Below are 14833 nucleotides of genomic sequence, written 5' to 3'. Positions count from 1 at the left end.
ACACAGCATAAAGGTCTCAGCTGGAAGGACTGCAGCAGGGCGTGACTCTGAGGCCGGAGACTGGAGTCCGCAGCTCTTCGCTGGCGTGTCTGACACTGATGCTGGCTGTCGTTTGGCACTCAGCACAGCCCCCGCCTCTCTGTGGCCGGGGCTTCCTCCTGACTGGTGGCCTCTGGGTTCTAAAAGTGACTGTCCTAGGGTGCAGATGAGGAGCTGTCTCCCCAACCTGGTACCATCAAGACATGTTTTATTCATTCTTGAAATGGTATATTTTTATGGTATATTTTTAATAATTTGGGGGGGTACAAGTCACATGTCATAAAATTCAGCCTTTCGAAGTACATGGTGGTGGTTTTTAGTATATTCACAAAATTGTGTAACTGTCACCCTTGTCTAGTTGCAGAATATTATCAACTCTGAGTACACACACCCCGTTCCCCTTGCCTCCCCGTTCCCCTTGCCTCCCCTTGGGCAATTACTAAGGTACTTTCTGTCCCAACTGTTGTGCCTATTCTGGACATTTCATATAAAATGGAATCATAAAATACGTGGCAGTTGTGTCTGGCTTCTTTTACTTAGTCTAAGATTTATGAGGTTCATTCACATTGTGGCCTATATCAGCCTTTCCTTCCTTTTTTGTGGCCGAATAATAGTCCATTGTGTGGATATACCACATCCGCGTATCCATTTTACAGCTGACGGATGTTAGGGTTGCTTCCAGTGTTTGTTTGGCTCCGATGCTGCTGTGAACTAGTTTCTGAGATCACACAGCATCGCCTGCCTGTGCTTACTGGTTCAGCGGTCCGAAGCCCACACAGATTCAGGGGAGTGTCGCGGACCCCCGCTCTCCATTGTGGAAGAGCACGTGGGACGGAGGTGCTGCTGCCACTGTCCTTGGCATATGTCCTGCTCTGCAGATAGCCGTTCAGAGAAAGCGATGTTTGACTAGAGACCTGAATGCTAAGGAGGAGGCAGCTGTTGCATAACAGAGGGAAAGAACTTTCCAAACAGGAGAGCAGCTACTGTAAAAACCCCCAGGCAGGAACAAGCTCAGCTCTTCCTTCAGAATCCAACGAGGTTAGTGTGGCCGGAGCCCAAGAGGGAGGCATCCATCTTTGATGGATGAAGATCCCTGTTTGTGGAACATCTCGTATGTGCCATATGCTGACTTAGCATGTTGCATGTTTACAATAGGCTCTTGTGATGGCAAACCTGCTTTTTTTAAAGGTGAGGGAACTGAGGACCAGAGTCTTTTATGTCATCTATGCACAGCAGGGCGGCGGTGGAGAGAGAATCACGATTCTAAGTTCATTTTTTAAAGCCTGCTTTTGCACTTTTTTAACCGAATACGTCATGGCCCAAAAAAGAAAAAAGTCACAATTTCAAGGCCACTTACAGATGCAAATAATTGTCACTTTTAAAATTCTTTGTAAATACGCAACAGGAAAAGGTAATCAAAAGAAATTAGGAATTAGGACCACATTCAGAACGATCCCGCAGTCCTTATTATACATGTAGTAACTCAGGCCAGGTCATTATAATAGGCCTTGTCAAGTGGGGATTACATTTACATTTTAAGAATGTGGAGTTATTGTAAATAAGTGCTAATAATTTGAAATACAGTAAATTTCCAATTATCCTCTCGAGGGCTGCCAAAAATGTAATTTTCTCTGTTACAAAACCTGGACTTTAAAATTGTCTATTTTTGTGGCTGAATTAGGTAAAATTTTAGAAACAGCTCCTTGTTTATTCAAATACAAGATCATAATTTTTAGAATAGGATTGTTTTTGTGAATGTTATGAAAAACACGTTCTTTGTTTCTCTGGAGTTTAATTACCCCTGCTATACATTTGCCATAGATGATGTTATCCCATATTTAGAATAACAAAATTAGTTGTGTCACAATTAGGGGAAATTATTTCTGAAGAAGATAAATACGTCTCATTTTAGAAGCAGATGATCTTCTAAGAAACAAAGATATTGTTCTATATGCAAATACTATCAACTAGAGAACAAAACCAAGAATTTAATTCAAGGGGGGCCCAATTGTTTACATGGAAAGTTTACAATTCACAAGAAATTATCCATTTCTCTTTAAAGACAAGTAAGAAAACATTTCTGTCTATACATATTTTTTAAATATTGCAGAAGTCTGGTCTTTAAAAGCAGTTTATATACCCATGGCTGACACATGCTGATTCATAATTTAAGTCTCGACACTTCATTTTTACAGGGGAGACTGGTCATTGTAGTGACTGCTTGAGGATGACAAGTCTTGAAACAACTACTCATGAAATTTTAATTCTTATAGTTTAAGTATTTATATGAAGCACTGCATGTTTGTTAAATCAGAGTAACTTTGGATGTGTTTACTCAGTTTTAAAAACAAGAACCGAAGTCTTTTTTTTCTGATCGCTGATATGGACCACTTCACTAAAGAACATTCATTCATTTATTAAGGAAATATTTATTGAATATTAGGTGTCATGCATTATGTTAGATGCTGGGAATACAAAGATAGTAAGAAATGGTTTTTGTCCTCAAGTATTCTGCTGTTTACCAAGGTGACAAGGTACGGAGAATAATGACTACGGTGCACACACTAAGTGCTCTTCGGGTTAGTCAGAGTGGGGCGGAAGGGAAGGAGGGGTGTGTGGGCCTGCTGGGGGCCCAGGGGCAGTAAAGGGGAGGCCGCTGGGGACGAGGCTGGACACGTGGAGAGGATGGCAGGTGCGTTTAGACCTCACGGGGAAGGGAAAGCCCCTTTCTGAGTGAGAGCGAGGAGGCAGCACAGCTGGGGTACAGGGTCCGAGTCAGGGCGGGGCTGGCGGGAGCCTCCTCCCCTTACTTCAGGTGGTGTCTCTCACTCCTTTTGAACCCTGAAATTTCTAGTCCATACCTTTCTTAAACGCCAGACTTCTCTCGATCATCTGTCAGCAGCAGTTGTTTATCAGACCTGGACCACGTCCCTGAGCGCTGCTTCCCTGCCGAATGGCTCTGTCAGCGTGGCCCCTCTCCTCCCCTGTGGGAGAGACTTGCTTACGTGTGATGGACAGATCTCACTGCAACCTCTACTTCACCTGGCAGCGGTCAACCTCTGCCCGTTCAGTTCTTTTAATCAGATAGAAATGCTTTGCTGTTTAAAGATAGGCAAGGGTATCTAAAAGATGCTTCAAAAAGACTGTTAGAAATCAGTTCAAAACCGATTTAACTGTCCTTTAAATCAGATTCATAGTTGATTTTTAAATAAACTTAAGTTTTAAATGAGTAAGTTTACTTCTTGTGGCAAAGACCACCAGAAAAAATAAATGTTATAGTATAAAAATGCCATTTGTTGAAAGTGAATATTTTTAAAATTTTTGTTCTCTTACCTCCTTTGATGAAGAATTATAGCTCTTTAGTGTTAAAGGGAAAAAAAAACCAACACGTATGTTTTAAAGAGGTTGCAGAGATACAGTCCTAGCGGGCATATAAACTACGCGCTTAGTGTGTGACAGCCTCAAAAATGCATTAGTGTATATAGTTTTAAACGTGTTTTTGTTCTTACTGATATTAGAGGAGATAAACTTGACTTGCCATACATTATGAACCATAAGATATTTTGGAGGGATTTTGTTTTTGTAATCCCTACTGTATTTCACAATTAAACATTATAAATTAGAAATTACATATAAAATCTTACTGTTAAATTTTATTATTTGATTTGGCTCTCATTGAATCCAAACCATTTTATGCAGTGCTAATTATTTAGTCTCAGCTTTGCTCTTGAGTTAGCGGTACCTGATCAACTTTCCAACTGTAAAACAGTTTGAAAATCAAATGTAGCTTACATGCAAGACCCAACAAAATTAAAAGTGTTAAGTACGTTTTGGCAGTTCACTTTTATTATGCCCAGTCCTCAAATGTACCAGCAGATAATCATCTGAATGTTAGTTATTTTTCACATGCTTATGTGATCACACAAAAAGTACATGCTAAAAAGAAGCAGATGGTGACAGATGGGGAAGGTTGAATAAGGTGGTTTTGGAAACCTAGAGAAATGCACTTCTGTAATAGTGTAAAAATAAAAATTATTTGATAATCAAGTTAGAACTAACAAAAAGATTGCAAAAAATGACTTGATTGTTGGAAAATGCATAGTATCTAGTTGTGGCTGCTATTCAGGGAAATAATGTATATACTTTTGTTTCATATGAATGTAAAAATTATTTTTTTCAGTGGCTAAAAATGTGTTTTTTTTTCCGATGCATTCTTAGTTTATAGAACCTCATTTTTAGAAAATATTCACTCGCTGTTATTTTATTCATTTTTCTTTTGAAACTTATCTTTAATATGTTTTATATAATACATATTTTGAAAATATCTGAAATAGCCCAGGATATTTTGATAACTATTTTGATACAAAGATTTGCTCAAAGTCATCGTGATGGTGTATAGATAATGGCACAAATGGAAATTAAATCCTGTGCAACTTTGAAGCTAACGATATACATTAACTTCTTAGGAATGAGTCGAGAGAATCATAAACTAAGGGTAAAGGTAGTTGCTAGCATGGAGTGGTGTTGGCTGGGGAGTAGTTAGATTCTAACTTGATTTAAATGTATTGAATGGAATTTTATTTATTTATTTTAAATACAACCAAAAAAAATGTTAAAGCCATCATTTTATGGTCTCTGTCAATATTCTCTTTAGGAGATCTTAAGAGGAATTAGGCCAAAGTTACTTATGTTTGCATATTTAATCTACAGGTAAATATAGTAGCACACCTAGTTACATTTGCTTAACCCTTGGACAGAGGTCTGCTGTTTGTTCCAGATTGTGAATCTAAGTCTTAAAACTTGTAAGTTTTTTATAAAAATAAAAAGCTGTTTTAGTAGCCTTTCTGAAACTATATACATCCCTAATATTTAATTACTAATAATTCATGAAACACCTGTCCTCGTAAGGTATTTATGAAAGCCTTCATTTTCCTGATGGTTCTGAAAAATCTCATCACCAGTATTGAGGGGACAATCACTGTGATTTGTCCAGGTAGAAGTTGGGTACTTTATGGTTTGAATTCATGTTTAAGAACTTCCATCATGTGTTGGCTTAATACTTACACTTTTTCTGAATAATATTAAAATCATCCCATTTTGTCTCAAAAGTGGACAATTTTAAAACAGGAACTAAAACGATAAATTTTAGTTCAACGGTAATGTCTGTCCACGTTTATAAGTAGCTGTTTTTACTTGCCCAGAGGTCTGTCAGTTCTTGTAGTAACTATTTTTCACCTAAAGTTTTTCCCACCGTGATGTGGTCTTTTGGCTTTAACAGTCAGAATATTTGCATTCAGTACTTCGGAATGATTCTAGTTTAAGCATAATTTAAAATTTTCTGAAGCCAAAGAATGTATGTAACAAAACTAACCCTGGATGGTGACACTCGTGGCGACCTGCAGTATTGTACAGTGGCTATTTTTACTTGGGTTACAAAGACCCAGTTTCTTAGAATCTCATAATGTCCATTGCTTCAGGATAAAAAAGAAGTGTAGAAGTCTCTGGGAAGAAGTGTGGAAGTATGATTTAGTCAGCAGCATTCTGTCCACTTAGCTCTTCTCTTATTCAGGAATGTCGCCTGTTCTAGCCAGAGATTGCCTTTGCAAGTCCGACGTTAGCTGTGTGCAAGAATTGTGTGTGAGTGCTAGGCGATAGCTCACAGCAGTCTAACTCGCAGCAAATGGCAGTTACACTTTCAGAATTCTAAGAATTATTAGAGCAGTTGAGAATATATATTTATGAAGAAACCATGGAGTCCATAATTCTTACGAAATACCTACTTCCGAAGCTGCAGTGCATGTTAGAATCTGAATTACAAGATTTATAGGTCTTTTTTTAAAGCACATTTCTGGGATGTTAATAATATATCAAGGATTTCCATAAATGATAAAGTATATAAGTGTCTATATATAAAACACACACATATCAATTACCTGAAATATAAGGTTAGCAGGAAAAAAAAAATTATTTTTTGAATTAGCGGTAAATTGGTTCATCCAAGTTCGCAGTTTACTTTCACAACATAGGTGTGCAGACAGTTTGTTTAGATGTTTAATTTTCCCCCCATCTGTTCTGTCAGGATTATTGATTGAGCAGTAAGCCACTCTAGGGCACACGTAACCTCCTTATAATCACTTGCCTTGGGTGCATTGTGTGGCCTTGGCAAACCAACTGAGAGGTGTTCCTTCAGCCTTTCGGTAAAGCCTAATGGGTAAAAGAATATTAGAATGAACATGTTTTTTGAAAGTGGCCATTAGCCAAATAAATATTTACATTGGTAATTTTAATTGGTGGTGTCATTTTAAAATACATGGTTTATTATTTAATATCATTCTTTGAAATTAGTAATCATTTAAGAGCTATTTATGATGATTTTTTAAACTTACCTAGTTGTATTATAAACAAAAGCATCTACATCAAATATTACCGGAATATTTAATAGTAACCGGTACCTACTGTGACCAACTTGAGTCTTGGGTTTTGTTAGATCGGAACCTGGAGTGACCTCTGGCTCCTGGTAGAAAAATTGAAACTATGCTTTGTTTCCTAGAGTTTGCACTGTTCGGGTCTTGTTTTAATGTGACCTGTCGTCATTTTCAACATTTACATTTCTTTAGTGTCCCAGATCCTCTCTCGTGCTCTCTCTCTGGGCATTCGTGTTAAATGTAGTTATAAAGCTGCATCTATGGTTACAGAGAATAATAGGGACAGAGGGAAAGACCACGTGTCCGTGTCCATACTAAAACCTTGAGTTTAGTTCAATGTCAGTAACATTGATTTTTATGGCAAAAAGACACCTTCTTTAGACTGATTCTTTAGGGTGAGTCTTCTAGTGGATCGCTTCTCCAGGAGCAGATTCTGATCTGCATTCAGGTCCACACCACACGATAACCTGCGCCGTAGTGGAGTTGGAGTGTGGGCTTCCATTGCTTCCCCTCCACTTCCCCACTGGCCCTCATGGGAACCATCAAGTAAATTAGCCTTTTTGAAAAAGAATCATCAGAGGTAGCCAGAAGGAATTGCAACTCTTAGGTTAAAGAATATACATTTTATGTTACTGTAATTTTGGAGAAAGAAGTGCTTTGAGTAAGGGAGAAAAATTATCTTTTAAAAATAATATAAATGAGGCTGGGGATTTTAATTTCACTCTGAAATTTCTACAGTATTTCGGAGTATTGTGTTTTGAAAGGATTTATATTTAAGGAGAGAGGATATTGTATGAATAGTCGTGACATGTTTTCTGTTATTATCCACATGTAGAATATTATAATCACTTTTATTTATATTATTGTGTATTTCATCTTCCAGCTGTTTGGACGTAGGAGTTGAGCAGAAATCTTTCTTTTTAATCGATAGGAAACTCTTAAATAAAGAAGGCTGGCTGAGTCGTTAGGGTTTTCTTCCTCAACATTGCTTAAGTTTACATGTCAAAAAGATAATATATTACATCAGATTTGTTCAGTACAAAGTGATAAAGCAAACAGCTCTAATTGTATAGCATTATATCTATATATCAATTAAAGTACATTATGTTCAGAAGCAAAATCACTTAGTTTGAGAATCAGTGTTCATTTTACAAAGCTAAATAAAATACATTTTTATTTTACCAAACAGATTCTTTTACAATGCAGTTTTATTTTTCAGATGCTTATTTCTCTTCAAAAATAAAACCCTTTTTTTATGTACTCACTTTCTCTTCTGGCTGCAAACCAGGTATTTAAACAAAAATAAAGGATTGCCAGTTTTGCCAGCTGGGGATGAGAACCCGGCTGGTGAAATGTGGATTCGGGAGGCAGTTAATCCAGCTTTTATGCTTTTTATGGTTTTATGAAAAAAAGAGGTTAAAAACCACATTTGGCTCGTTTTTTTTTGTGTGTGCCACTGTTTGGTTGATGTTGTAGGAATGCAATGAAAGGTTACTTAGATTTTAAAATTTTTCGTTATTAGGTAAAATCCAGGATCTAGTAGCAAAAGGCCCATTCTTCTAGTTGGACATGAGATAGATTCTTGAATAATCAAAGTCACTGGTATTTAAAAATTACATATGCAGCATTTCCTTTACGTAAACAAGTAGAATTCCTCTGCTTCTTCAGGTTATTTGTTCTATATGTTCTTACGTTACTCATTTCAGACAAATAGATATTAGAGATATTTTTGACTAAAGATGAAAATGAGAATTTGTTGTTTTTCCCAAAAAGAGTTTACTTAGTTTGTGATTTACAGAATATTTTTGGGAAAACTGCACTTGTGTTCATATCTCGCCAGTGCAATTCCTAGTTTTCTTTAGCCACAAAACAAACAATAAAACAATTAAATTAAATTAAATTTTTATGGCATTTGAAAACACTACTAAATAGATCTTTAAGTAATGTAGTTTTTCCTTGAAATTATGTGCTCCGTGTTTAAGTGCCTTACTGTCAAAAATACCACATGCAATCCTATGAAGTTGAATTATTGGTAAATTTCAAATGAAAGTCACATTGGAGTAATCATCAACAGCATATTTACTTATTTCAAACTAAGAAAGTTTGGAACGTGAGTTCTACTTTGTTCTGTATCAGATTCTTTTTTACATAATCAGTTGTAAGATTATTTTAATTGATAAATTTCAAAAAGTAAGCTTTAAAATGATTCAAATATGGTAACTTAAAATAAAATATTGAAAGTTCCAAATAAATGAAGAAAATTTCATTGGATGAGGAACATATCTAATAAAAAGATAGAATCAGATTTTTCCTGGGACAAATGGCAAGTTATCATGTTTCGATTTGAACAGTTTGCTCTAACAAAGCCTGACACTTTTATATCATTTCTTACTAAATTTATTTTGCATTTAATATATTTTGGAAAACAAAGGAGGTATACCATACAGGTATGGAGCCCATGATTTTTATTATTTATGTTGAATAGAAAAAATCGTCGTGAGGTACTAAAGCTTTGGACACCAACGTTTATTAACAACCCAGACAATAAACCTTCATATTCACTTCAATGGCTAAGTATTGCCTGAGAGAGTTTAAAAGTACGGGCCTCTAAAAGTCTTCAAGTTCATTTTCATGGTTGTCATGCCCCGTACGCTTCTGCATAGCACTGTGGGTGTCTACTTCTCTCTTTCACTGTCTGATTTGTGTTACTTAGTTATTCTTAATGCAGGAATGTGTAAGGCACATTATATGCTCTATAATTCGCATACCTTAGCTCTAAGTTGCTACTTAACAGTCTCCATCAATGAGCCAGAATGAAAAAGTAAGTAGGCCGAAGAGAAAGTTTGCAGGCATGCTGAGGTCTTCGTTTGGCCCTTAGCGCATTCCTGTGCTCATTTACTTAGAACTGGTTGTACGACTGGACCCCTTTTTTTATACTCTGACCATTTCTGGATGTATATTGAACATTTCAAATATTCGATGTGATTTATATCTTTCGTAGGATGCTTCATAGTTTAAACGTCAAGATCTAAAAATAGTCTACGTAGGCTTTGAAAGTTAAGATTCATTTCTATGTAAAAATCTTATATTTCATAAATAGAGCTTTAAAAGTCGATGTGTAGTAGTTAATCTTTTCACTGGTTTCGCTTTTAGGTGTTGGAAGATAATGACTATGGCCGGGCAGTGGACTGGTGGGGCCTTGGCGTCGTCATGTATGAGATGATGTGTGGGAGATTGCCTTTCTACAACCAGGATCACGAGAAACTTTTTGAACTAATACTAATGGAAGACATTAAATTTCCTCGAACACTCTCTTCAGATGCAAAATCGTTGCTTTCAGGGCTCTTGATAAAGGATCCAAATAAACGGTAAGCGACAAATTACACCCAGCGAGTTACTGATGCATGTGGTTAGAAATTGTGATATGGAAATTAATTCAAACATAACTAATTCCAAGAAGCTATGTATTTGGTGTAGACATCTTCCCACTGAGATACTGACTTATTTTTAACTGCATAACATAGAACATTTAAAAAATTTCCTCAACTATTTTCTGACTTGGAAACGTTATACAGATTTTACCAAATAAGGATTTTGAGAGTTTTATTATCCACGTTGTGAGTGAACTTTCTTAAGTGCCCTGGTACTTGCTCTTGTGGGCTTAAGAAGATCCCTTTCCCCGCTTCCAGTCTCTGGGCCTTTATATTTCTGCCGATTCACGCTGTAAAAAGGGTAGACTTATCTCTCTGCTCTCCTCCCACCCCCGCCTCTGTCAGCATATTTAACGACATTTTTTGCTCGTCATTGAAGACATACTTTTCCACGTGTGGCTGAAAGGATTAATGGCAAAAAAAAAAAAGAAAGATCTTTATATGCTTTGTATTTCTATTCTGGTAGCTATAGCTGTGACCTGAACAATCCTACAGCCCTTTGCTTCATGAGCTACTGTGTTCTTTGTTGCTTTTATATATTCATTTACACATCCATTTTTACAAGTCATATATGAAGTGACTATTAATTTTAATGTCCCTTAACATACGTGTTCGTGTGTATCTGTGTATCTATCCTTTCGTCTAGCTTTGTATGCATATTGGTATTTTTCTGAACATCTCTTAGATCTTAAGCATCTTGAGGGTACGGCACTTCATATATTGTTGGATCTTTCATAACAGCTCACAAAAAAAATTTTTTTTGCAATGTTCTGTTTGTGGTTGATAATCAATATGTATTTGTTGATAGACTGAATTCACGAGTGAAGGAATAAATGAATCTTAAAATGTGGGCTTTGTCTACCGTAGAGATGCTTTCCATTATATGCTTCTAGCTGTTAAAGTTATGAGGAACTTGGTTTTACTTTCAGCAGAAATAAGCAAACCTAACGAAGGAAGAACCACCTTTTTTCCTTTGTGAAGAACCATTCGAAAAGGCGTTTCCTAGTTCTAGTGACTGCGTTCTTACATCCGGAAAGCGACTTTTTATTCGGGGCGTTTTCATAGTGTCGTCTTCCTTGCTTTGTCAGCACCCTGTGGATGGGGTAGATGATGTTCTCACTTCTGCTCGAGGAGAAAACGGTGGCCCAGAGAGGCTGACGTGATTTACCCTAGAGCTCACAGAACATTCGTGTAGAATGAGGGTAGAAATCAGGTTTCTTGGTGCCTTTTTGATGTCTCTTATAGATCTGTTTACAATGCATCGTTTTCTCAGTTCAGCTTTTGAAGTGTATTCCATTTAACGTGATGGTTTCACAATTAATGAATGGGTAGCACTTGGCGATAGGCATTCTTTACAGAGCTAGGATTTCTATTTTATCTACTTGATTTGGAATCTAATATTTGACTTGGTTTCAAGGACAACGAATTTTTATCCCATCCTTTCCTGAACCCGTCAGGTGACACTGACAGCTCTTTCCTTTGCGGCCGTCACTGTGAGTGGCCTGGTACGGAGGACAACCTCTTAAAGTTTGGCACCCAGAGGTTGGTATCGTCTAGACAGAAGATGCAGTGTTTTCAATTATCCTCCATTTCCTTTCACAGTAGATGGGACAAGCCCCTCCACCGCCGCATGAAAACGTCTGGGAGATGCAAGAACGGACAGAACGGTCTCTGCTCTAGATGTTCTTGTGTTAGTGGGGCACAAAACATATTCACAGGTGCTCAGGTTATACTGTGTAGAAATTGCTGTCGAAATTATTAGCTCTGTCTAGGGGTTGGAAGACGGGAGCTGGCTCCTGCGGGAGCTGGAATTTGCATTGGCGTCGCGCAGAGAAATTTACATGCAAAGAACAGCTAGAATTGCAAATGAACATGGCATTTGAGAAGTTCAGTGACTGGGGTGTAGAATATGAGTTGGGTAACATTGGGCGTTGAAGCTGATGTGTTAGATTGTAAGGACCTTATGTTTCTTAGAAAATATTTAATCTTTATTCAGAAGGGGATGAGATGCCACTGAATTATTAAAAATAAGGGGTGGATAATCAGATTTGTGCTATGAAAAGGTAACCCGGCTGCTTTGTCGGGGGTGGACTGGAGCAGTGAAGGGCCGGGTGGGCAGACGAAGCAGGTGAGATGCCCGTGGAACGGCCCGGATGCGAGGGCGGGGTCGCTGCTGCGGCAGAGGTGACAGCGCCGTGCGTGAGGCTCCGCGGATGATTGAGTAGGGCGGCGGGGACGCGGGAGGACTCCGGGATGCCGCAGGTTCAGCTTGGGCGACTAGTTTGGAGCAGGGAGTTGTCGTAACGACTGGGAGCACAGGCAGAGGAGGCGGCTTGATGGGGTGCGGTGCGTGTTGATACTGGGTGCGGCTCTACCGCCGAGGTCTCTGCGTGAAGCCTGGGAGGTGTGAAGCGAGCCGCTGGGAAGAGCACAGTGCTTGACTGACCCGCAGCAACCAGGGTCCGGGTTAGGAGTCCTCAGCCGCCCAGGACGGAGCTGGAGCCACGAGAGTGGCCGGGAGAGCAGAGGACAGAGAGGAGGGCCGAGGACAGAATCCTGGGAGGCAGGAGAAAGAGCCGACGAAGGACCTGAACAGTCATTGAGAACATAATCAAAGATGGCATCGTACACCTCGCCGTCATTCCTCTTCAGCTATTTAAAACTCGGCCTGCATTTTTCTGATTCTCTTTGCCGTTGCTGTCGATTCTGTCGAACGGTCAACTGTCATTTTGCTTTTGTTTCTTATTTCCGTTACTTTACGATCACTCTATTGACATCCCCTTTATCCTCCTCTGCAGAGTTTACAGGAAAAGCTGACCTTGCGTTGCATTCAGCAACACTAGGAAAATATGGATTCTGCGATGTTTCTAGAAATGAAGAATCCATAGCACCGAGGCTTGAGTTTGGCGTTCAGATACTGGAGTTTCATGTTCTTATAAATATCTTAGTGCAAATCATATTTCGATGTTCTTTCAAAGCCTTAAGTTGTGTATTAGGGGGTCGTTGACTTTGAAATTGACAGTTTCACACTTTGAGGAAGCTCGTGTTAAAGAATCTCCCAGCTTCTAGAATGGCAGTGGGAGATTATACTCTTAGACTTCGCATGGCCGATACCTTAGCTTTATATGTATTGGTAAATTCACATTAAATGATGGCTGTGTCCAGAGCCAAACTATCGCTAAAGAACTGAGGGTGACACAAACTTGGAGACGTTTTATTTACAAAGTAGTAATGGTTCTCCACCCCAGCTCTTACTTTGCCCTCCATTTTGTTATAATTCAGAATGAATATACAGATGACGTATTATTGAACTGTACCCTTGAAACCTATATAATTTTATTAAACAATGTTACCCCAATAAATGTAATAAAAAATAAAACAACATCGAAATAAACAGTAATGCAAGTATAAGAAAATACAATGAACTTCTGATGTTTTTCAGGCAGACTACTTTGATGCCTACTTTGAAATGTTAAACTCTTCTTGGAAACATGTTTTGGTGTTTCTGCTTTTCTGGCTCCTGAAGCACAAGCTTAAAATACTTTTTGGAGAATCCAGTACTTGATCCCTGCTCGCGAAAGAACTTGCAGTGTCCTGGGGGAGAGGCACACACAGCCTGGTAGAAGGAGAAGGAGCGAGGCCAGGGAGCGGGGTGCGAGGTGTCGCCCACACCCAGAGTGGCCGGCCTGAGCTCCGGTGCGAACGTGGCTGTTCTGACCTGACCTGGTCTGCACGTTCAGGTCGGGGGCGCTTCAGTCTGCGTGGACCCCGGTATGGGAGCCCGAGATTGTGGGAAGCGCTGGTCGTCGCTACAGACATTCAGATATTAGCCAGTGGTCTTATTTTCCACTCTGAGAGTATGTCAGAGGGTCCTGAATCCTTCCATCATGTGTTTCTTACACCTAATAACCAGAATTCATTAGAATCGTATAATCGTTGGTTTTCTACGGCCTAGTTGTTTTCCTTCCCACTGAGTGAATGTGTGGGAGTTGGACGTACCAGCTCATCAGAGCCAAGTTGTTAAGTTTCATGAATTCTGTGGCCTGGTTGTATTATACAGTCATTATGTAAAAATTAAATTAGACAAATTTATAAACAAAATAAAAATATTAAAATCAAAAGTAATACGCAGTCAACCCCATCACCCTTTAATTTGTCCCGTTTTACTATTGCCTGTGCTTTGAGGCGTGCGTACTGGTTGCCTCTGCTCATCTCTCCCCCTTCTGTGTTGAGTGACATCAGGTTGGTAGCTTGAAATTGGCCGAGCTGGGGGTACTCACATCACCGGAACTGGCAAACGCTGTAAGTCAGGGCTTGATTTATTGTTTTGTTTTGATTGTTTAGACTTAAGGAAGTGATAAATAAAATGTTAGTAATACAGATTAACTCTTAAAGGTTGGTGTATCTATATTCATTATATTACGAATAGCACAGAACACGAGGAAATATTCTCCTCCTGTTCCAAAACTATCAACCAGTCATTCGGCAAAGAGGTCACATAACTGACAAGCAGGCGGAGTTCTGACGTGGTCTCTCTCGCATCACTTTCATCTCGGGCTTTTCCGTAACCAAAAATATCAGCTAGTGTTCCTGTCGGAACTGGCCAAAAGTCAGCCGATGGCTTTGGAGTTCACCATAAAGTAACGAAAGTTTTCTGTGAGCATCAGTTGGTTAATTTACAATAAAGGAAATTCTTTGTAAATTTTGAGCTTCACATCGTTTGTATCAGTCAGTACAAGTCGTAATAAACACACACGTACGCGCATGTCACATGTGCATCCCCCCGCCCCCCGCAGGACCAAGGTGTTCAGTGTCCCCCACATACATCATTCCTGACCATGGACAAGACCAAAGAGAGCTTGCTGCATCAAATTCGGACTTAAATAGATTTCCTTTACCTTTTTTTCCTCATTCTTTCCCTGTTCTTTATTTTTTTAG

At 38.9% G+C, this 14833-nt stretch overlaps 1 protein-coding gene across 3 annotated transcripts in view; it reads left to right on the top strand.

Moving 5' to 3' along the window:
• The window catches only part of AKT3 (AKT serine/threonine kinase 3), a 261729-nt gene that overhangs the window by 224388 nt on the left and 22508 nt on the right, over nucleotides 1-14833 (top strand). For all 3 annotated transcript variants that reach the window (XM_025048497.1, XM_025048498.1, XM_006914260.3), the window contains one exon: nucleotides 9618-9832. In XM_025048497.1, coding sequence (XP_024904265.1) covers nucleotides 9618-9832 — 215 coding nt within the window. The remainder of the gene's footprint in view (nucleotides 1-9617; nucleotides 9833-14833) is intronic.

The sequence above is a fragment of the Pteropus alecto genome, unplaced genomic scaffold (genome assembly GCF_000325575.1).
Source record: "Pteropus alecto unplaced genomic scaffold, ASM32557v1 scaffold115, whole genome shotgun sequence".
NCBI lineage: Eukaryota > Metazoa > Chordata > Mammalia > Chiroptera > Pteropodidae > Pteropus > Pteropus alecto.
Note: the sequence above shows the minus strand (reverse complement) of the source record. Positions and strands in the feature narration are given on the sequence as shown.